This window comes from Peromyscus eremicus, chromosome 16_21 (assembly GCF_949786415.1).
Source record: "Peromyscus eremicus chromosome 16_21, PerEre_H2_v1, whole genome shotgun sequence".
In the NCBI taxonomy this organism is placed as follows: domain Eukaryota; kingdom Metazoa; phylum Chordata; class Mammalia; order Rodentia; family Cricetidae; genus Peromyscus; species Peromyscus eremicus.
This window is the reverse complement of record NC_081432.1, coordinates 7,776,859-7,800,273: the sequence shown is the minus strand read 5'-3', so window position 1 is coordinate 7,800,273 and position 23,415 is coordinate 7,776,859. Positions and strand designations below refer to the sequence as shown.

The 23,415-nt window shown below is 51.0% G+C and overlaps 1 protein-coding gene across 1 annotated transcript in view; it reads right to left on the bottom strand.

The window, feature by feature from the left end:
* Slc37a1 (solute carrier family 37 member 1) overlaps positions 1–23,415 on the bottom strand; it is a 51,476-nt gene extending 28,061 nt beyond the window's left edge. Inside the window, exons 1-6 of the mRNA XM_059244069.1 lie at positions 22,905–23,415; positions 19,252–19,476; positions 13,105–13,186; positions 5,455–5,587; positions 4,803–4,881; positions 1,831–1,966 (exon numbers count right to left, since the gene is read on the bottom strand). Of these exons, the coding sequence (XP_059100052.1) occupies positions 1,831–1,966; positions 4,803–4,881; positions 5,455–5,587; positions 13,105–13,186; positions 19,252–19,307 (486 nt within the window). The 5' untranslated portion in view covers positions 19,308–19,476; positions 22,905–23,415. The remainder of the gene's footprint in view (positions 1–1,830; positions 1,967–4,802; positions 4,882–5,454; positions 5,588–13,104; positions 13,187–19,251; positions 19,477–22,904) is intronic.

Below are 23,415 nucleotides of genomic sequence, written 5' to 3'. Positions count from 1 at the left end.
TCCAGCCAGGACCCTCAGCTAGGAACATTCTGACAGTTCGGGCTCAAGCATTCCAGACTCCTTGGAATCTAAACATTCTGTAAAGACAAGAACTTTTCTCTTTATAGACTCGATTACAAACCGCTACAAATTCAGCTTAGAAATGGAATTTCTTCCCTGACTGCCCACGATGAAGATTCCTTCTCAGAAGCCAACCCAGCCTTGACCCAGCTCTGGCATGCATTCCCGCCCTCTCCAAGCAGGTGCTGGACCTGCATTTAACGAAGGGATCAGTACCAGGAGGTTCACTTTGGTGTCATCAGAACTGAGGCCATAGCAAAAAGCCCAGCCCAGTGCAGGCTGTTTCGCCGGACAGTGGGTCCTCCGGGAGGCATGCAGAGGGCAGCATGCCCACCCGCTGCTGCTCCTGGATCGGCAGTCAGCCTTTGCTAGAGGAGCATGCTGGGACTCTGGGGACTTGTTTTCCTTCGGTTCTAACTCTGTCTGTCATTAAGGTCTCGAGGCTTCTGCATCCAAGGAGTGAAAGCAGAAGGATCAAATGCATTGTTGGGCCTGCGATGGCTGCATCTGTACTGAACGGTCCATGTTCCCTAAGCAGTGTGACAGCAACAGACATAGTACTCACACTGTGTTAGTTATTGCTGTGGATATCACTCTGTGCTGTGAATGTGTTGCTCTGATTGGTTAATAAATGAGATGCTGATTGGTCAGTAGCCAGGCAGGAAGTATAGGCGGGACAAGCAGAGAATTCTGGGAAGCAGAAGGCTGAGTCAGGACGCTGCCAGCCACCACCAAGAGAAGCAAGACGTAAAGATACCGGTAAGCCACGAGCCACGTGGCAAGGTATAGATTTATAGAAATGGGTTGATTTATGATGTAAGATCTAGCTAGTAAGAAGCCTGAGCCATTAGGCCATACAGTTTGTAGTTAATATAAGCCAATGTGTGTTTACTTGGGTACAAGGGGCTACAGGGCCACGGGAGCTGAGCAGGACTGGAAAAAACTTCAGCTACAAGTTATTATAAATAATCTAGAGATAAGTAATCTACAGGGAGATGTGCATGGGAGCTATGTGAGCCCTATGCTGCTTAATGCACGGGACTTGAGCAGCCACAGACTTTGCTAACACAGATGTCCTAGAACTGATTCCTCCAAGGATGCCAGGGGTACCTAGCCACAGGCAAGAACAAAGCATGCTTGTAAGAAAGCAGTTCAGCTTTATTAAGCTCAATGGCACGGTTGCGAAAAGCAACATTAAACAAGAGTTGCTTTGGCTTTTTATCACACCTTCCCCACCCTGGCCACCTGGAGGAACTGGGCAGCCCCATTTCCTTTGCTAGTCAATATTTACTCACAGAACTGCAGGAGAGGGCAGAAGCCAAGAGCTCCCACAAAGGCTGGGCTCTCCAGGAGGGCAAGCTGGGCTTCTGGTCCCCCACTGCCTGCACCTCCAGCACCTCTGTTTTGCCCCAGGCCCTTCAGTGAAGGAAGGTCTCATAGCTCTCTGTTCGGCGGGCTCTGCTCCGAGCCAACCCTTCTTTCCTACCCTGGCCACCCCCATGGCCACTTTGGAGTGATCACTAAGGTTTCGCAACTCATTGACCTGCCAGATTGACAGCTCCTGAAACAGGAAGTAGCCATTCCGGTGCTAGAGCACAAGGGAGGAGGGCCTTCCCGTGCCAGCTGCGGGAGACTTGACCTTGGAAGGGCGCTGTTCTGCCCCTCACCAGCATCTGCCTGCCATTGGCTGTCTTAGCAGAGGGTGGGCTTTGGGACCTGAACATACACACCATCCCGTTCCTCACAGTGAGTGTGGGATCAGGCCCTTACCTGGGTCATCACGTAGAATCCCAAGCTGTGGATGTTATAGAAATAGCCCACGCCGAACAGGGCTGTGAAGGCGCCACTGGCCAGCATCCCAAATGTCAGGTAATACCTAATCGGCAGGCGTTCCCCTATTATGCCACTGAGGGAACAAGGAAAGAGACTAGCATGAGGAAACAGCCCAGCACACTGCCAACAGCTATGACCACGTCTCCCTCCCGGATGTCCTGTGCCATTCTCTGTGCCTCTAGACCTCTGAGCCCCACCATTTCCAGGGAGACCAGACAGGGATGTTTCTCCGTGGAGCTCACTCACTCCCATGGGAACTTTTAGACTCATTTCTCATAAAAATCACCAACTGTCAAACAATAAAACACACACTGTGACTCACACCACGACTGCCTACTAAAGCAGGACTTGCCCTGCTCCTTAAGCCTTTTATATCCCAAACACACAGCCCGGGTACAGAGCCATTTAAAGTGTCCATCATTAAGCTGTGGAAGACGACTTGGAAAGAGGACCACTGTGACCCTAAGCAAGCGGCCCATTCCATGAGCGGTAAACAAGAAAATTGTGTGAACACATCTGTTGGGTGGGTCAGCTAGGACCACACTCCCCTGCCTGGCCTGGCCAACCACTTCCTGCCACAGCCACTGCTGCCTGACTGAAAGACGTGTCTTCTTATTTGGTGTCTAAGGCCCATCAAGAGGGGCGGGGCCTGAGTGCTAAGAGCATCCGTGAGGCTCAGGGAACTGACTTATCTGGAGTCTTACCTTCCTGGGCTGTTTGAGGTGAAAGTGAGCTACATCCAGGTGTTAGGTCGGCTGTGACACTGTGGTGGTGATGGGCACGACAGGGCTCCAGCTTTGTAACAGGCTATCACATGACACCACCCTCTACCAACACTACCGAGGACACACGTGATTTCAGCAGATACAGAAGACCCCACGTGATCTTTCAAAACTCCACAGGAGCTGGAGAGATGGCTCACTGGTTAAGGGCACTGTGTCCTTCTAGAGGACCTGAGAGTTGGTTCCCAGCACCCATGTCAGGAGGCCTACAATTAACTGCCTGTAACTCTAGCTCCAGGGGATCTGATGCCCTCTTCTGGCCTCCATGGATACCTACACACACACACACACACACACACACACACACACACACACACACATACACACACCTTTAGAAACTCTAGAAAATCCACAAGTCACATTCCCTTCTACATGCATAACCACTCCAGGGCTCCAACAAGCAGAGAACGTGGGCAGCCGCCTGCCTGCCTGCCTGAGGGCAGCACCCTGGAGCAAGCGCCATTGTTCCCGCATCATCTCCAGAACCTGTCTACCAGCAAGCTTTCCCTTCTGTGCTCATCAAACAGGAAAAAAAACCTACCTAGAGCCATGCAAATGACCTTTGAACACAAAAACCGGAGTGACGCACAATGACAACACCCTGGGGAGCAGAACTTAATCACAGAGACTGCAGAGCATTCTAGAGCTAAGGCTTATCTGCTCCATCTTGCTCACTCCAGGGATTAGGGGACGCCTCGGGGGCTGCTAACCTGCCTAGGCAAAGGGGATGAATCACATGGGCTCCCGAGAGCGTCTGCCACTGGCTGCCACTGAGAGGCGTCCTCTTGTACGGCCACCTGGTGCCACCAGGCACCTCCTCTCTGTTTGTGAGATCTAAGGGACAATTCTGATGAAATGGACAACACCCCACACCATATCTGATTCACAGAGGACTCCCACCCACGCTGCACCTGCTGATCCTGCCAGGCAAGACCTGGGTGCGCCCATCTCCCGTGTTTTCATGTCCTCTACAGCGTCACATGACATCGACCGTCAAGACCTCAGTGGTAACTGCACAATGGTCTGAGGGCCGTCATGCCTTCTTGTCACGGCACAAAGCCCATCTGTAAAGTGGCAGGTGCCCTTGCCTCTCTTCTGAGATTTCGGAATGGACTTCATGTCCCACAGAACCCCATTTCAATAAACTCAATGATGAGCCTCATGAGAAACTACCTTTGCCGGGAAAGACACAACGAGAAACCCACTTTATTTACTAAGCTGGGCTTCTTGGGCCGGACATCTTTGGAGTGACGGCTGTGCTGCGTCCTGGGGTGTTTAGCAGAACCTCTCATCTCTGCCCATTAGATGATGATAGATTTCCCTCCCTTAGCTGTGACAGCTGCAGATGTTTCCAGGCACCGCTGTGTTCGCTAGGGGATAAAACTGGCCCCGGCCGAGAGCCAAGTTTAAGTACCACTTCCTAGTAACTGAGGAAAACCCTCTACATTGCGTGCAGTCAGACAGACCAGGAGCATTTGCCCTCAGGAGGGTGTGTGGCTGGCAGGCTGGTGGAGACTAGGCCCACACCTTATGGCTCTTTGGCCAGGCATACCTCACACCCTGGCACTTGGGCATCCTTCTCTCGTACACACAAGCTGAGCATCATCAGGTGGCATCCGCATCTGATAAGGGTCTTGTATATACCATTGGCAGGAATGGTTTGTCTGTATGTCACACACCACAGGGTCCCTGGACTGGGACGAGCCCTGGGTCTTGATTCCACATGTTAGGAGGTTCTCAGAGAAGCAGTTAAACACTTACAGAGATTCCCCGAGACTCCCAGGCTCCACGGGGTCTAAACAAAGTCTCTTGGGATGAAGGCTGTTAGTCTCTATGATGCTTTTCCTTAACTTTTCTCCAATTCTGGGGCTTGAACCCAGGCTCTCTTACATGCTGTGTATGCTAGGCAAACACCCTACCACCAAGCGATCTCTCTAACTCTTCAGCAATGTTATTTTAAAATATGGTGGGGATGACAACATCAACTAGTTTTTAACCAGCCACTTACTTGCCCTCTAACCCTGGGGACATCTACTACCTCCTAGGTCCATCCAATGACAGGAAGGAACATTTTCTGAACTGAAGGGCCCAGAGGACTGGAAAGGGTCAGAGCATGGATGCCCCTACCTCAGGTACATCCCGATGGCATAGGCACACAGGAAGGAGTAATCCAGGGCTCCAAGTAGCTGCTGGTAGTTGTTCTTATCTGTGTGGGTTTGAGAATCAACAGAAGGGCTCAGAATTATTCATTATGTCCTACAGTTGAGCTATAAAATACAAAACCTATATTCTGCAAGTTCCTTCGAAAGGGAGGCACTCTAATTCCAAAGACGCATGGCAGCCCAACCACTGGCCAGCTTCTTGTGAAAGAAAATAAAGCCACTTCTTTTTCAAGTTGCCCTTGAATATGTCCTTCGGATTTGATGCAAATCACACTGGCTGTGGTGGGGTTGACTTTGCACTTCAAGGTCACCGACTGGCCTGCGGCACCCCTCATCAGATTTTGCTTGGCAAGCCCTAACCTCCAAGTGTGACAGGCACACACTACAGGCTATCTTCTGGAGACCTCCCCAGCACATACATGCTTACTTAGGGGGTGGCCCCTCTGCATGTGGGCATGGAAGAGCTGGTGACTGCCGAGTCATGTTTGTTAGGGGACAGTTGTCAATGAAACACACTCACACTTGGGGATGGCAGCCCTGTCCTGAGACCAGCCAGGCTGTAGGAACCCCAATGGATGGCTGCCAAGATCCCTGAGCAACAGAGCATCCGAACTCACCAAAAGGGGCCCAGCCACAGTCGGTCTCATTGTCCAGGAGCCAGTGGGTGGGGCCATGCCTGGAACTGCTGCTCCGGCCACTGAATCTGGGCTCAGGCTCATCCCCTGCAGCACACTGCTTATGGAGCTCGCCCTACAGCAGACAGGGATGGCGGGGTAGAAAAAGGTTACTGGGGATGTCTCAACCAGACAGAGTGGCTTCCCTCCTCACAGAACAATGGCTTTTTGAGCAGAAGGAGGCCTCTGGTAGGCGTCTGAGGCCCACAGGAGTTCCTGTGGCCAACTGTAGGCTCCAGCAGCATTTTGCAGTAACTCCAGTTCATGCCCAAACAGCCAACTCAAGCACCACCAGTCTCTAAAGGCCTAACAGTGGAGACAGCATCAGGCAAGAGAGCACCAAACTGAGGGCCAGATGCCAGTCCTCCTTGACGGTCCATCCCTGGGGAAGGAAGGGGTTAAGTGCTGGATGCTGACAACTGAATCCTGTAGAGGAATGAAAGAAAGTTTTAGGTGTTGCCAGAACAGGGCCGAGGTCTCAAAACACGGCACTCAAAAAACAGACCCAATGGAACACAGGCTGCGTGATTTCATTTCCACCAGTTCAAGCGTGGACGAGAGACACTCTTGCGGCAGGATCGATCTTATGGCTGCTTAGAAGGGGATGGTAGGGCTTGGCACATGGGGGCTGGAAAAGCCCCACCTTAACTTAGGTGCTGGGTACCCAGGTGTACAGGCAAAGATCGGTCAAACGAGCTGCTTAAGATGAATGCATTTTATTGTGCACAGATCATTCATTTTATATATATAATCAGCAAGGCAGGTGGCCAGCTGGGAAGTGTGAGGACAGACTGCTGAGAACAAGTCACACAGTGTCCTGCCTTGGTCTCCCCCATCTGCACATGAGGCCGCTGCTCACTTATAGAACTGAGACTATGATACTGACTACCAGGCTTTCTACACAGTGTGTGGGATGGGGCCATCCCCAGAAGGAAGTCACTTTTCCAGCAGGAGTAAGCCAGAACTATCTCCTGGGGAAACTGAGGAGCAGGGGACTGACTCTCACATCCATGTCTTCTGCACTAGATTTAATAAAGGTCCTGTGTCACACAGAGCTCAGGTGAAGCAGTCCATCAGCTACGGGCGAAGGTGGCAAGGAGAACCTTCTGGGCAGGGGGATAACCCTCAGGAGACAAGGAATCCTTCCAGTGTCCTGGAGGCAGTTCCCTGAGCTGGATCCTGAAAGTCATAGGGGCCCAGAGGCTGGTACAGAAAGCGGGTCTTGCTATAGCATCGGGCAAGAAGCCACCTGGCCACCATGCACGTGGCAAGCTTGTCCACCTCCATTAGGACAGAGCAGCTATTGTGAGGGCAGGTCATCTGAAAGGCTGCCTTGGTCATCCTGGCTGGACACAAGGCCTCAGCATGGCACATCGATGTGGCATCTCTACATCACTGGCTTTTTGCACATCCCTGTGCTGTTCTGACGAAAATGTCACCCCAAAAGCTCACCACCTCATAAACTGATTATCTTCCCACAAGCTTCCACTGACAGCACGGATGTACCATAGAGGCTCTGGCTTCTCTGTCATGCTGGATAGAACATGGTCACTCGGCCCTTTCCCACTCAGGCCCCTAGCTGCCCCTGCCAGGGCTGCTAAATGGGTGTGTGTGTGTGTGTGTGTGTGTGTGTGGTGGGTGGTGGGGTGTTGGCAGTGGCTCAGGATCCACCAAGACCTCAGTTTCCTGGCTACTTAATAGGTGAGAATTTCTGCCTTCCCTACGACATTCTTTCTCAAGGACACCACACCCAAGGGGGCTTCTCTGTTGCTGCTCACTGAGGACAGTCACAGGCCAGGAGGATCATCTGCAGGACTAAGCGAGCATGTTAGCCTTGCACGGAAGTAAGGAATATGGATTCTATAGGCCATACTCAGAATAGAATTCTGTGACCTGCCTGGGGAACATCATCCAAGGAAATCAGAACAGGTTAGAAATGATCCAAAATCTTCCGTAAGCCACAGGCAAGGTTTTCAGGTCTTAACTATCTACCAGGAGTGGCACCTAGCATCCCGGTTAGTTAGGGTCACAGACAGGCATGGACTCGAACCATGGACTACTGTTGGCTGCTTGTAACTGACTGACCTCAGTACACTCTCTGGCCATCAGCTCTGAAGCCACCGTGACAGCGACTGGAGTCACAGGGTGGCTGAAGGATGGACTTCACACACAGAGCACCGCCCAGGTCCTAGCCTTCCCCTGGGGCCAGTGCCTGGGGACTGACTCCACGATGCTTGGGCACAGCTCCTGCAGCTAACCTCTCGTCTCACTGGACACCATATTCATCTCCTCTCACTGGACACCATATTCTCACATCTCCTCCCCAGCCTTTCATGTTAGAAATGTCATCTTTGCCCCTCCTGTAGCCCTGCTGGGAGGCTGCTTCCAAAGGATGGAGGACTCTCTAAGTAAGCACATTAGTTTTCAGTAACATTGCTCTATTTTAACATTTCAATGACGTTTGGTCTGAAAACCTAGCGTTGGGCAGCAGAGGTGGGGGGGGTGGAGAGGTGTGGGGGTGGGGGTGGGGTGGAGGCAGGGACAAGGACACGTACGCATAATTAAGCCAAGTCCAGCAAATTCTCACACTGGGCTGCAGTGAATTCTCACAGTAGGCTCCCATGGGCTGATTGTCCAAGAAGCATTTTGGGGAGGGGACGTGTCCATTGAGAATCATAGTTTATGTCAAAGCAGTGTCCTTTGCAAAAATTCTCAGGATTCTCTTCCAACAAGCTCCACAGAAAATCTACCAATCTGTTACAGCAGCTGGTTAATAAGACCTGATCTAGGAGATTAGCCTGGTCAGTTAAAGTGTTCACCTCGAAAGCTTGAGGACCTGAGTTAAAGCTCTGGAACCCATGGTGGGTGTGGGTGTGGGTACGGCAGTGAGTGCTTTTAATCCTGCATTGGAGAGGCAGAGACAGGCAGATCTCTAGGCAGAGAGGGCTAGGCCAGGTGAGACCCTGACTCAAAACAACCAGGTAGAAAAAGGATTAATGAATGACACCTGGAATTGATCTCTGGCCTCCACATGCATGTATAGACATGTGCATCTGCATGCACACAAACATGTATGCACACACATGTATGCTCACATACTCTTTCTCTCTCACACACAAAAGAACGGATCAGTCAAAAGAGTGTGTCAGGGCTGGTGTAAGAACTCAGCAGACAAGGGTGCTTGCTACCAAGCCTGACCACCTGAGTTCAATCCCCAGGACCATGGTAGAAGGAGAGACCCAACTCCCCACAGGACACCTTTTGACCTCCTAATGCACCCTCCCCACACATAAAATAAATAAATGTAACTTAAAAAGTAAAAAAAAAAAAAGACAGTGGATCCCAGCTATAGGTGCCCTAACTTCTTAACTTTTTACTCAAAATGCTCCTTGGGAACCTTTGTGTGCCAGCTCAACTTTGACAGTTCCCGTAGGCAGTCACCTATTTCATTTACTCGTCATAATTCTCTCAGTCTTTCACCTACTGAGTGTGCTCACACACTTCGTTTTCCCTTTGGGTCAGTATAAACAACACTGCAATGAGAACATTTACACTGGCTGGGTGTGGTGGGCCAGGCTGTGATGCAGGACTCAGAAGTCGGAGGCAGGGTTGATGTGAGTTTCCAAGGCCAGCCTGGGTTTCATAGTAAAACCCTGCCTCAAAAAAAAAAAAAAAAAAAAAAAAAAAAAAAAGCTGGGCGGTGGTGGCGCATGCCTTTAATCCCAGCACTTGGGAGGCAGAGCCAGGCGGATCTCTGTGAGTTCAAGGCCAGCCTGGGCTAACAAGTGAGTTCCAGGAGAGGCGCAAAGCTACACAGAGAAACCTTGTCTTGAAAAACCAAAAAAAAAAAAAAAAAAAAAGCAAGCTATGCCCTTCTAAGACCCGCCCCCAAACTAGACCTTCCTTCAGGATTCGTCCACCTCCCAACTGTCTATTCAAATCTGAATCCAGCAGCGGTTAATCTGTTGACAGGCTAGAGCTTGTGTGATCTGTTGAGATCCTCCCATCTCCTGGGTATCACTCAGCCATCAAGTTGACAAGATTACCCATTCCAGGCAGCAGTTGAAGTGCTAAAAACTGAGCTGCACCCTCCCCATGCCTATTCTATCCAGAGTTTTGACTGTTCTCAGTCTAATGCTTTGATTATAGTACTTCAAAATGTTTTTTTTATTTTATTAAAATGTTATCTTTTACACTTTCCCTGGTGATTCTTTTTTTCTTTGTTTTTGTAGAAACAGGGTCTCACTATGTAGCTCTGGCTGTCCTCGAACTCACTATGTAAACCAGGCTGACTTCGAACTTAGAGTGCTGGGATTAAAGGAGTGGAGCACCACCACGCCCAGCTTTTGGTGATTAATTCTTAAGCAGCATCTTTTCATATAAACTTTATTCAATTAAAGAATTGGCTGGGTGTGACAGCACACGCCTTTAACCCCAGCACTTGGGAGGCAGAGGCAGGCAGATCTCTGTGAATTAGAGGCCAGTGTGCTCTCTACTTGAGTCCCAGGCCAGTACGGGGCACATCCTGAGACCTTGTCTATAAAGGAAATCTCTGCCGAGGTTTTCCCGGTGACCACAGAAAGCACTGGAACTTTTCAGAAAACAGCTTTCCTTAACAGCTCTGACTCTTTCAACTGTGCTTTTCTGTGTGCCCTGGGTCTTTACCATTTTCAATTCTGTGCGCAAAGAGGGATGTCTACACGCGCTCCAGAGACCCTGCAAAAATAATTCTCTGAGAAACCATCTATTTACAGGTTCTGCTCTGGCTCAGCCCGGAGGAGAGTCCCCCAAAGTTCCCCTCCAAGGGGACAAGGACCCCATCTGTCTACCAGCCAGGGAAGACATCTGCCTCAAATAAAGATGGAGGATCATGGGAAGGGACAACATTATCCACCCAGTCCTGGGTTTATCATTGTGTTTTTAAAGGGTACATTTTTTTTTAAATCAGAGAAAAATAAAAGTAATCAGTGATGATTCAGGGCAAGTGTAACCCTGATTGACCCAGCATCACTTGACAAATGAGTCATAATCACTGGCAAATCACCGCTCATTCTCAGCCTCGGGGTCCATGTCCAGTAAACAAATGTATTCCAGCTTTGTTTATAACCTTCTGGGAAATACAGACTGCAGATGGTGACTCATGGGGTCCCTGGTAGGATCATTCCCTGTCCCTGGTGCCATTTGTGTCATTTACAGCCAGAGCTGAAGCGGGTGCATGCTTGCCAAGGCTCTGTGAAGTCTAAATCATATGTGGAGACAGTCTTGCCTGTATCGGGAGGCAAAGTAGCCTGCGGAACTCAGCCTAGGGCTAACCCACACCCAGATGCACTGGCAAGTCTGGGCGTTACAGGGAATCCTACAAGATGCTGACCACATGCAAGGAATTAGCTGTCTTGGAGACTCCGGGCCAGCACTGTCAAGAGCAGAGACCTGGGGCTGGAGTGACGGCTCAGCAGTTAAGAGCACAGGCTGTTCTTGAATAGAACCTGGCTTGGTTCCCAACACCCACACGGTGGCTCACAATTGTTCATAATTCCAGTTTGGGGGTATCTGGCACTCTCTTCTGAACTCTGAGGGCACCAGGCATGCATACAATGCACATACATACATGTAGGCAAAACACTCAAACACATAAATAAAAGTAAACATATCTTAAAAAAATAATAGAGACGAGACCCTGGAGCCAGAGGACCAATGCAGGAGACACTAACATGAGCTCACTCACTCCCAATGACACCCCCAGGGCTGCTGTGAGGTCTGTATTAGACAGCAACCCGAATAGACCATTGGTTATGGAAGTCTGGTTCAAACCAAGACACCTCCTCAAGAAATCCAGGGTGACTTTTGCATACCTAAGCAAGGAGAGTGTGACCTTGGACTATGCTCACACCACTTCCTGGCAAAACCCTCATACTTATCAGGTAGAGTTCAAGGGTCAGGTCATGCCCCAGAGACCCTCTGGTAGCCACTCACCATACCTGTCCCACAAGCAAGTGACTCCGTGGTGACACTCCACCTTCTACCCGGTACAGGAAGTTGCCCCTCCCCCGCCATGCAGGCCCAACCCTTCCAGCTCAGTCCCGGAAGCCCCAGCAAGGCTCCCTGACTGACTGTGCTTCATCCCAGGTCTTAGGTGCTCACTCAGGCCCCTGCAGGGGGAGGCCTGCCCTTGCCTTCTGTGATGTGCCTCTGTCTGGAGGGAGCCACGTGTGAATTTCTCTAAGCAGGAAGGGTCACAGAGACAGCATTCAAATTTCCAGGGCTGGTCACTGGCTAGCCCTTGTCACATGTCACACCCGGAGCTTTTAATGCCACTTACTGACTACTTTCCTACTCTTAGGTCTCTTTGAAACCTTTCTTCTCTTTCTTTTCTTTCTTTCTTCCTTTTCTTTTTTTTAATTTTTGTTTTTTGAGACAGGATTTCTCTGTGTAGTTTTGGTGCCTTTCCTGGAACTCACTCTGTAGCCCAGGCTGGCCTCGAACTCACAGAGATCCGCCTGGCTCTGCCTCCCGAGTGCTGGGATTAAAGGCATGTACCCCCCCCATCGCCCGGCTTTGTTTGTTTGTTTGTTTCTTTCTTTCCTCCCCCCCCCCCCCCTCTCTCCTTTCTAGACAGAGTTTCTCTGTGTAACAGTCCTGGTTGTCCTGGAACTCACCCTGTAGACCAGGCTGGCCTCAGACTCACAGAGATCCACCTGCCTCTGCCTCTGAGTGCTGGGATCAAAGGCATGCACCACCACCCTTTCTTAAAGATTTCTAAGTGTTTTGTTTCCATGGCAAACTCCTGACTACCAGGAGCCAAGGAAAAGCTTCAGAACCTTCTTAATAAGTACGCTGGAGAAGGCACACCGGCCTCCAGAGGCAGCAGGCCCCTACCTTGTCTCCAATGCTGGGAGCCCTGAGAGGGCAGCTAGCCCTGCTCAGCTGGGGAGGTCATGGCACCAGAGTCCTGAACCAGGTCCCTACTGGCAGATGGAAGGCAAGTGGGTAACTGAGCCATAAATCGGCTGATCTTGGCACAGGGTAGCATCCTTATTTCCTCTACAGGAGTCAAAAGCCATTCACTCCTGAGACTGGCCCACAAGTAAGGTGAGGTGAGAAAACATATCCGCTTCCTTCCTAGTTCTCACGTTAATACAGAGGACTTGGTGTCCAGTGGGACACCTGTCCCCAGCCCTTCCCCTGCTCTCCTGCCCAGGCTGCCCCAGAACCAGGCAAGGGGTCAAACTGCACCAAGAGTTGGAGTCACTTGGGGAAACGTTTAAGACAGGATTCTCCAGGAAAGAAAACCCAGACCACATAAATATCTAATTAAGTTTGGGAATTCTGGAACTGTAGTCTGATGGAGATGTGCCTCTGAGGGAATAAAGCACGAAACAAGGTGAAACTCTGAGTCTCTGAAAAAGGAAAATAACAAAACATGACAAAAGACCCTGAAAGTCAGATGCGAGAATAATCTGTCTCCAGCAGTCTCCCCGCCCCCATTCTCCCGCCCTCCCGCTGCCGCTGGAGTCTCTGGTCTTCAGGCAGATTGCAGGGTAGATAGCCCCGGGCTCGAAGATCTCTTACCTTCTCTATTCAAATATCTCTTACCTTCACTATGCTGATAGGCTTTCGGGATAAGTGGAAGCTGGCATAAAGCAGGAATGTCAGCACGAAAACGAAGGCCCGGTACCTGGAACGCATGTTGGATACAGGGCATGAGAGAGGTGTCGCACTGCACCGTCACACACCAACCCCACTTTACAGTCTCATGACACTATCAGGACATTAAAGACACTGCTATTCCTGATTGTCCAAACGGAGACCACTGAAGCCCGCGGCAGGCAGGAGCGGGGGGAAGCCAACGTCTTCTGCCCCATCCCCCACTGAGACACTGTCCCAACAACAAATAGTTCTCTAGTGGATTCCACGGCGGGGGGTGGGGTGGGGGGTGGGTTCTATGATTCAAGACATGTTTGACACCAGTCTACCCGTTGATAGTGTCAGACCCTATGGGTTGAGGGTTCTATCCCACACGTGGCCTCCACTTCTAATGACACGTAATAAATGGTGGCTCCTACAGGTGTTGTCTCTCTTCAGTTCCTTTGCTTGAGGGACTCTCTGAACCCAGAGAAACCCTTTCTTGCATTTGCCTTTTGTTATACAGCCCACGGAGCCAGTTAGCCTGACAAGAATAAGGCCATGCTCAAGAGACGCTTGTCTCCCCATCTCTGACTACGAGACTTTTTTGAAACTGTAAGGAACACATGTAAGGCCTAGGGTGAACACCCTGGTCAGGAGTGATAAACAATAGAATGATGTAAGTAAACCACAAATGGAGTAGTGATAAGCTATAAGCTATGTGTGGAAGTAGGGATAAGACTAGAAACCTAGCCAGAAAAGAATATAAAAGATGAAGCCTCAGACCCGACCAACAGAGCTTGTCAGGCCCTCGCGCGCGAGATGACTCTCCTCTGCCAGAGACGTGAGATCCTGTCCCCAGCGCAGACGTGGCTGACCTGAGGAAGGCTGACCCAAGATCCAGAGGAACAGACGTGGCGAGTCTGGACCTGTATACCCAGAGAGGTACTCCTGCTTCCATTTGGAAGACAGGATGAATATTGCTTGTAATCTTACTGTGTGAATATATGAGTGTTATACCAAGTCTGAATCAAGAGTGATTATTCCTCCCCCGTAACTGGGGTATGTGCTCGCTACAGAAACCATGAACCCCAAGAAGTGAAACTCTCTCTGGGATGCTCGTGCCTGAAGAAGGGAAAGGCTAGAGCCTTGGCCAGCCTGAGGGAAGAGACCTACCTGCAAGGAGAGGTGGTTCAGTGACCGAAACTGCTTGCCACCAAGCCTGACCACCTGACCTCGAACTCCCGAAACCTACAGACTGGAAGGAGGGAATCCATTCCTGCAAGCTGTACCCTTCCACAAGTCATCATGACAGGTGCACATCCACACCCATATACACAGAAACACGGATAAACAGATGCTTCTTTAAGTGAGAGGCCGAAATAAACATTTCCAGACTTAACCAAGACCCCATTTGAGGTGGAGAATGCAGGGTGGTGGTTTCTGTGGGACGGAGCCTGATCCACATGTAGACACTGGCTTCGGGATAGGGAACTAACTGCCTGAGCTCTCCTCTCCCGGGGGAAGCCTGAGTGGAAAGTCTGCAGGACACTCCCTCCAAGCCCACAAGGTGACCAGAAGAAAGCAAACAGAGTTCTTCCCAGCACTCAGGAGACAGAGCTGGGCTTGTCCCCGCAGGGGACATGCTGAGTCTCTGTGGCCTCTGAATGCCTCCCTGGGGCAGAACAGAAGGTTCTTGCCATTCTTTGGTCAAAGCTGCTACACGGGCCCATCCCCTGAGCCTGAGGCTGCTTATGAGAAGCCACCCACTGACCTCTGCCAACCCCATTTCTAGCTCCCAGCCAGACCCTAGCTCCTCTCCAGATACTTTCTTCAGTGCCCAGGGCAGGGCAGCCTGGGCATGAGTTTCCCTCCAGAGCCCCTCCGTTTGACTCAGGAGCCTGGGATAGCTTCCAGGGGCCACTGCTCAGGGCTGCCTGGCTAAGGCTTTAAGAGGGATGACTCAGTGGCTTCAGGCTCTGTCTGTCTACTCCACCACCGGAATTGAAACTCTCCTATTGTGATGAGCAGGGCTGAGGAGGGCTGGGTCCTGACATACTACATTCCTCCTCAGTCTCACTAGGTTTCAGTCAAGGAGACAGGGGGATGAGGTGGTAGTAGCCTTGGGCCTCACTTTCCACCAGGCCCTAATTCAGGTGGCTCAGGGAAGAAGGTGTGAAGCTCTTCGGGACAGCCCCTCACTCGTGCTGGTGAAGCCATAAACGGACCCTTCAGAAAGAGAGAGCCTCATGGAAGCAGGACTGCAAGCCACCTCCTGTGGGTTGGAGTCAAAGGTCAACGAAGAGCAGGCAGGATTTCCCGGAGGCAGAAAAGGAAGCCCTTATCTACAAGTAGCTGGTGCTGGGCCCAGCCTCCTTCCTCCATTTCCAAAGTCATCCTTCTATCTTTGGCCTCGGCTTCCTAGAGGATTTGGGGTGTGAGAGAGGTCGTGGCTGTAGACTGTCTTTCACTTTCCAGGGGGGGCTGCAGGTGACAGCTGCTCTCAGCCAGTTTCCACTCCATCCCGTTTGGCCTCTGGGAGAGGAGGGTCCGGTGTGCTTTCATGGAATTGCAATTCCGGTCTATGTGACTGAGGTCCCTCAGGATTCCTCAGGAGCCCTTGCTCCACGTGGCAGCTCTATCGCCATCCTCTTCACCATTCACAAAGCTGACCCATTCTGCATGGACAGGAGCAGGGGTTCTGAGCATTCGTTTATTCAGAAATAGTGTCCTGATGTCATGAGTTAATACGAGGTCTAGCCGGGTTAGCGTGGCCCTAAACTGAGGGACTGGTGTCCTCCTAAGAAAAGATGTTGGGAGTGGTGGCACACGTCTTTAATCCCAGAACTCAAGAGACAGAGGCAGGTGGATCTCCGGGAGTTTGAGGCCAGCCTGGGCTACTTAGAGAGACTCTGTCTCAAAAAAGCAAAAACCACAGAGATGCAGAGGAGGGAGTGTGGCAGCGGAGATAGAGGCCAGTGTGATGCAGCTGGTCGCTGGCAGTGTCACAGTGAGAACTAGGGTGAAGGGAAGCTGTCCCAGGACCTGTCAGACGGCCATGACCCTGCCGCACTTTGAGTTTGGACCCTCAGCCCGCCAAACTGGGAGGGGCTTGCTTTTGTCTTTTGAGACCCGGGTTCATGGTATTTGGTTTCCGGGGAGGAGCACACCTTTGGGTTTATGTGATGCTACAGGTGGATGTGGGAAGATGAAGTAAGTGAAGAGAAACCAACAGTCTCAGTGTTTTCTCTCCAATGCTCTGCTTATACAGTTATGACGAACGGTACATGTTACCTCAAGAATAGAGCCTGGGTTAACCCTGAGTTTCTAGCCAAAAAAAAAAAAAAAAAAAAAGCACATCCCATCAATGCCAGCTCAGGGCCAGGATGCACCCCCAGACTCTCCTCAGGGGTATCTGTATGGGTCAGACATGCCCAACTATTTGTTATATTGTAGTGTAACACTGTCATCTATTCCATTTGAGAATTACACAGTCAAGTTACAATAACCAAAAACAATCTCTTTCTTTTACACACACACACACACACACACACACACACTACCACCGCCACAACTGCCATGCACCACACACACACCACACACACACCCCCTCATGTTGTAAGACAATTTATGATTTTGTGTTGGATTGAGTCCATTGCTATCCTTGACTGCCCATCTGATAAGCCTGGTTGGCTCCTGTGTTGAACATTTGGTTACTGGCTGGTGGTGCTGTATCGGAAGGTCGTCAAACCTTTTGTGGGAGGGGCCTACTTAGAAGCACGTGTCTGGGGAGTGGGCCTTGGGGCTTACAGACTGGCCCTACTTCCTGTACCACTGAGATCAGAGCAAAGCAGCCTCGTGTTTCCGTCCTGGCAGCTGAGAGCCGCTTCCCTACACCTTTCCTACCACGAGGGACTCTACCTTCCAACGCGCACAATAAGCCCTTCCTCCCTTAAGTTGCTTTCTTTCAGGTCACAGAGATGGGACAAGTAATTAATACAGTGCCCTTGAGTGTCACATCCTTCAGAGAAGCAGTGGCAAGCCACTGTGGTATTGTCTGGTCTTGGCTCAGTGTCGCTTGCCTCGGTCACCTAGGAACTCAACAAGTGCTTCTGAGAGGAAGTACTGGTCAGCGTGGCTGGTTTAGAGACAAATCCCAACCCTTTCTGAACTCAGAAACCAGGCAGCCAGATACAGAAGGAAGTTCATGACTTTGTCAGAGCCTTGATCGGGAGACGGATGCCACCGAGATTGACACTGGTCACCTATTAAGTCACCGCCTGCCTTGGCAACAGGACCTTTCCCCACACTAAGTAGAGATAGGAATTTTGTAGGAGTATGTTATGAGATGATGGAGATGGTCTTAGGTCCCAGCTACCAGGCCTCTGATCCCGGAGGCTGGCCTCCTGGGGAGGGAAGCATGGTCCTGCTCCAGTGACATTTGTGAGGTACATCAGATGCTTTTCTCAGTCAGCGGGCCACCATCTACTCCTAGGATCAATTATTTGAAGTTTCAAGTTTTTCTAGACTTTGTCAGCAAGCAGCAGTCCCCCGGCATCACATAGCACACCTGCCCATCTTCTGCTGTTCCTGCCAGTTGAGACATGAGTGTCTCTGAGGCTCTGGCTCCCGTCGGTGGGAAGAGTCACACAGAGAAGGAGACCAGGAGCCAGGTGCGCAAACCGGTTCTGGACCTCGGGGGTCCCTTCTCATTCCACTTCCACATGCCTAGTCCCTCCTCTCCCCACGGGACCTCTAACCCCTCCCCCTCCCCAGCCCCGCCTGCCAAAAAAGGGCACTGTCTGACTTTCTGGCCGAACAAACATCTGCATATCCAAAATGGGAGACAATCCATAAAACATGAGCTTGAACCTTTCAATAACTCAAGGTCATAAAAGTCAGACAGCATCAAGGGACATTTTTTTAGACTAAAGGACACAAAACCCACGAGATGGCAAAATGCAGTGTGTGGCTCTGTGTCAGATCCTGGATGGCAGAGAAACTGTCAAAGGTCTCACTGGACACTGGACATGGCATTTTAACATGGACACTGATCACAGGGCCTCAGGCTTGCAAGCATTCTACCATTGAGCTACATGCCCAACAAAAGGCAAAATCTACATAGAAATATTTAAAAATGAGAACCGTACAATGCCTGCCACACACACCTACATAAAGCAGGAGGAGCAGACGAGGCAAACAGTAAACAGTAGCAATCTGTATACACAAGAACGCATCACGGATTTACAAACCGAGCTAACTAGTCTCCCAATGAAAGTGTGTCAAGGGTTGTGGCTAGATCCTCAGCAGGCCTCGAGGGAGAGCTGTGGAGGGAAGCCATCTGCAGATGGTCCCAAACCCACCCTGAGACCTTTCGGAAGAGCCCAATGGAAGCGGGTGAGTGGGCTAGAATGAGCCTGTGTAGACGACTGCCATGCTGAGCAGAGGGAGAGCAGAGCTTCCCGAGAAAGACCTCAGAAAAACTCAGTCGCCAAACACCGTCTCCTCAGTAGCAACCGGAAAGGAGAGGAGCCGCCTCCGCCCGTAATAGGCACTACCGGCTCCTGCCACCTGTGCTCTTGAGGACTTCCTTTCCTTTCCAAAAGGCCATGTGTTTCCCTGCTAAGTGCCCGTTCCCACGTCTCCTGTTAAAGACGACAATAAGCCCCAGGTTCTAAATACACCGTGGGACGCACGTTTCTCTGGGAACCTCTGCGAACATGAGATGAAAACCCTTTTCTCTCCTTCACCTGTCTCCTCAGTTTAACTTGCTAGTGTGCCCAGGCACTCAACATAGAGGGGACAGCAGGGCTGAGGACTCGGCTCAGCGCCAGGGGCCTTGTTTAGCTCTCACAAGCACCACAAAAATAAAGCGAAAAGAGAAAAGGTAAGTTTTTCCTTCCTGACAGAAGAGGAGTCCAAATGGTGTCTGCGATGTCACCACCAAAACACAGGACTCTTGAGGGCTCCAGGTAACAGCAGCCACCACGTAACAGCTATGAGAAAGCCGGACACCCACGCTCCATAATGAAACACGGGCGGAAAAGCCACCCAGTGCCCCCTGTCACTCTGCCCCACACATCAACACTCCAGAGGGCAGCCCACCACGGAGCTTACCACTGATCCCTGGAGAAGGCGATGATGAAGCGGATGCCTACAGGGAGTCGAGCCATTTACGTCGTTCCTGACCTCGGAGCTCCAGTCCCGTAATCAGATGCTCCAGGAAACAGGTTATGGTTGTTTTTTGACAGCCCTGCAGTTCACACAGCCTGGAAAGCAGCAACAACAGACGTGTCCTACTGGGCCCTGCCCCCTCTTCCTTCCATCAGGGTCGGCTGAGCTCTGTGGGAGAAAGAGAGGCATTAAGAACCTGTGTGGTCCTGATGATAGTACCCGGGAGACACTGGCAGGCAGAAGTCACTCCACAGATGGGGAGAGGCCACCCACGACTGACCAAAGTTACACGTCTGATACCAGAAGCTCCCACCATGGATGCCCTGGGGAGGATTGCTCAAACAGAGCTCACAGAATGCTCCAATGATTGCTGAAGGGAAGTGGGCACTCATCTCTGCCTTTAGGGCTTCCAGAGATTGGCCACTCTGCCCCAAAGCATATGTCTACTGTTTAGTCATGTACACGATTATTAGAGCATGGGGTGGGGGCGGGCACTGGAATTGCTCCTTCCACTACTGCTCACTAGGCCTCCTGTGAGCCTCAGCAAGAGAGGATTGTGGGCCTGAGCAGAACGGCAGGAGGGAATCAACCGTCAGTCACTTGGGCTGGGGTTCTGCAACTGAGTCTGCCATACCTAACACTGATGGGATGAACTTCCCACCTGCCGCTGTGGTTCCCTGTCCTGTGCTCACATCATTAGCTTGGGAAAAGGAGCTTGCTCTGAAGGCTGGGCTGAAGAAGGGCAAAGCTGGAAGGGATAGAAGAAAGCCAGAGAACTGATAACAGACCCAGCTCTGAGGTAGGCGGGTCTCCTAGCCTCAGGACACACATTCCCAGGGCATTGTATTTTTCCAAAGTGGAACTACTTTCCCACCTGGGAGCTTTCAACAGACAAATGTCCTGGGCTGGGGGCATAGCTCAGTAGTGGAGTAGCAGGGCACTTGGGGTCCCAAACCCCGCGGTTCACACGCACACAACCTGAAGAGAATTTAGCCCAGAAACCAGCCCCAGAACCCTCACGGAGGTATTTCTACCTCAGCCAGGAGAGCTCCACCTTTCCCAGGGCCTCCCAGGGGCCTTAGCAATCGTCACTCAGTCCTGACCCTACACAGACCCGCAGTGACTCAGGCCACTAGCCAGTCGCCCCCCTCCCCAACTTCTCCAGCTAAAAAATGAGGATGACGGTCTAATGGTATCAACATTGTTATACACAGACATGATCTCAGAAAGGCCTTGGCACAGGGCCTGGTATACAGTGGACAGTCCATTAGTACCCGTGGGGGTGGTTCTGCCGGTGAGCCTCAGGGAGGGCAGGGTTCCCTGTCCCATAGTGTAGCACAGATCATGAGCAAGGAACTCAGCTGGAGCCAGCCTGGTGGCTTATGCCTGTGATCTCAGCACTCAAGAGCCTGAGGCAGGAGGACCATTTTGAGTTGGAACCCAGCTAGAGCTTCGTAGCAAGACCCTGCCTCTAGATTAAACCAAAAGTTGCAGGACTTTGGCTCAAATCTCCATATTTAAATGACACCTTTCAAAAAAGGTTTGCTCGAAATGAGTTCTTTGTTCTTGTTCCCTATGTATGTTTCGAGTGCACCGATGAAATACCTCTGTTCTGTGATGATGGCTTCGGATTAAAGGATTTGATTTCAACTGTGCAAGGCTTGAAAGTGGACAGCCAGGGTCCAGTTTTTTTTCCTCCATCAAAACACTGAAAATTCACCTCCTGCTACCAGTGAAATCTGTCATCCAGCAAAACCTGGTCCAACAGCAAAGCTCCAAAGCATAAAGAGTTACCAGGAATTAGAGATCTGACAACCTCACACAGACACACATGCCTGCAAAATACCAATGCAAATAAAAAAATAAATTAATTAAAAAAAAAGAGTTACCAGGAAAAAAAGCCCCCGGCTTTTTTCATTATATGCCAATGATTCCCCTGAGGGGTGTGTGTGTGTGTGTGTGTGTGTGTGTGTGTGTGTGTGTGTGTATACATGCACTACCCATTCTCACAGGAAGTGCACCTTAGGATGGACAGATGGTGATTCCACATTCGGGGTGCTGAGAACTCAGCTTAACAAAGCTCTTTTCTTGCTGGCCTGGATAGCATCCCCAAAATCTGTGCAGTTTGGTTCCTGTCCTGGATCTCGCTCTGTAGACCAGGCTGGCCTTGAACTCACAAATCCCGAGTGCTGGGATTAAAGGCGTGCACCACCACCGCCCAAAATCTGTTCCCTCCAAATCCCAGGTCATAAAGGCTACTGACACACCCTCCTGGATCCCAAGGCATAGCTTTCACTCCAAGGCAGTGGTTCTTAGCCCATGGTTCTCAGCCTGTGGCTTGCAAACCCAACAGGGGTCACATATCAGATATTTACATTATGATTCACAACAGTAGCAAAATTACAGTTATGAAGTAGCAACAAAAATAACTTTATGGTGTGGGGGGTCACCATGACACAAGGAACCGTATTTAAAGGGTCAAAGCATTAGGAAGGCTGAGAACCAACTGCTCTAAGAGGAGAGATGAGGCTAGCCCAGCTAGACGGGCTTCACATCAAGACAAATCCCAGACCTTCCATTTGCCTGGGGGCGCCTTCTCAGGCACACTTCCTCCTGCCCATCCCTACACAGAAGGGGAGCACGTGGCTTGGCTGAAAGGCTCTGGCATACAGCCCAAGCACATGAAAGTAGTTTTTAAATGTCACCTCTTAGAAGCTCCCAACGAACTTCAGCCCATTAAAGAAAATGATAAGAAGGCAGTGAGAGGCAAGAGCGGACAATTAGGAGCTAGTGCACTGTGACACAGCACCCCTACCAGGCTCAGAAGCACAGGTAGCTAGCCCTTCTCACAAAGCCTGGCCAAGGGCTTAGGGACAGACACACCTACCATCTGTCCTTCCAGCCCTAGGGCTCTGAGCCACTCAGAACAGTGTCCATCCACCCTCCAAGGAGACTCAGAAGCCGCTGGAAGTCAGCAAAAGAAGAGGGTTTTTCCCAGGCTTAAGCACACAGACAAAAATCGTAGCACCCTAAGGCAACACGTCAAAATTAGGGCACACTTAAGGACAAACCTGAGAACCAGACAACCCCCTCCAAAAGTTTCATGAGTTTTTGTTTTAAACCAAGACAAACTACAACCTTTCCAATCAAGCACTTTGTAAGCTTTGAAAGGCTCCATTTCCCGTGGGAGATAAACAGAAACGGTCATTTTCACTTGCCCTGCGTTTAAATACAAGAAGTCAGAATTCTGTCCACCACCACTCCTAGCCCATTCACAACAAACAACACATCCCAGGTGTTGCTAATGGTGCAGGACTTGTAAATGTACCTCCCAAGACCGCAGGGTGCAAACCGGACCCCCAGGAGAGGGAATTGCCAGGTATCCTCTAGCTAGATATGAATAAAGAGATCAATGTGCAAAGCCAATCTATTTACCAACTCGCCCAACTTCATGCAATTCAAGTTCCGGGGCCGGCAGATGGGTAAGCAGGCAGCCACTAGCCAGGTGCAGAAAGAGCTGACGAGAAGGAAAAGGCAGTTTAGGAGTGCAAACCTAGACGTGGGTAAGGGTCTCCAGTTCAAATGTAAATCTTTACCTGCAGGTCACCAAGATCCCAGAGTGAACCCCGAGAGCTGGAAGATTGGTGCATGCGCCTAGGGGACTTTCCGGTGATTTAAACCTTTTATTACCGCCAGAAGGTTAGCTGTCACCGCGTTGGTCACCGAGCCCGGGCTCCAGGAAGCAGTTCTTTAGCAAACAAACAACCCGAGAACCCAGGGTGCTGCCTGCGAGCTTTCCCAAGGGCTTTGCGAGCCGGCTCCTCCCCGGTCGGTCGTACAGCCTCCTGGCCCGGTGGCGAAGGCTACGGGCACGCCCACGTCCCCAACGCGCGGCTGCAGACAAAGCACTGGGTCTCCAGCAGCCGGCTCCCCACAGCTGTCACCACGGCCCGGGACTGGGAGGGGACCGGGCAACGCAGCTAGGCGATCCCAGCCCCGGGCCTCGGGGAGCCTTCTGCTTCCACTTCCCCGGGAACTCAGCGTCGGGATCGCCCGGCACTGTCGCCCAACGCCACTTCTAGCGCTTGGCTGGTCCCCGGTTCTCTA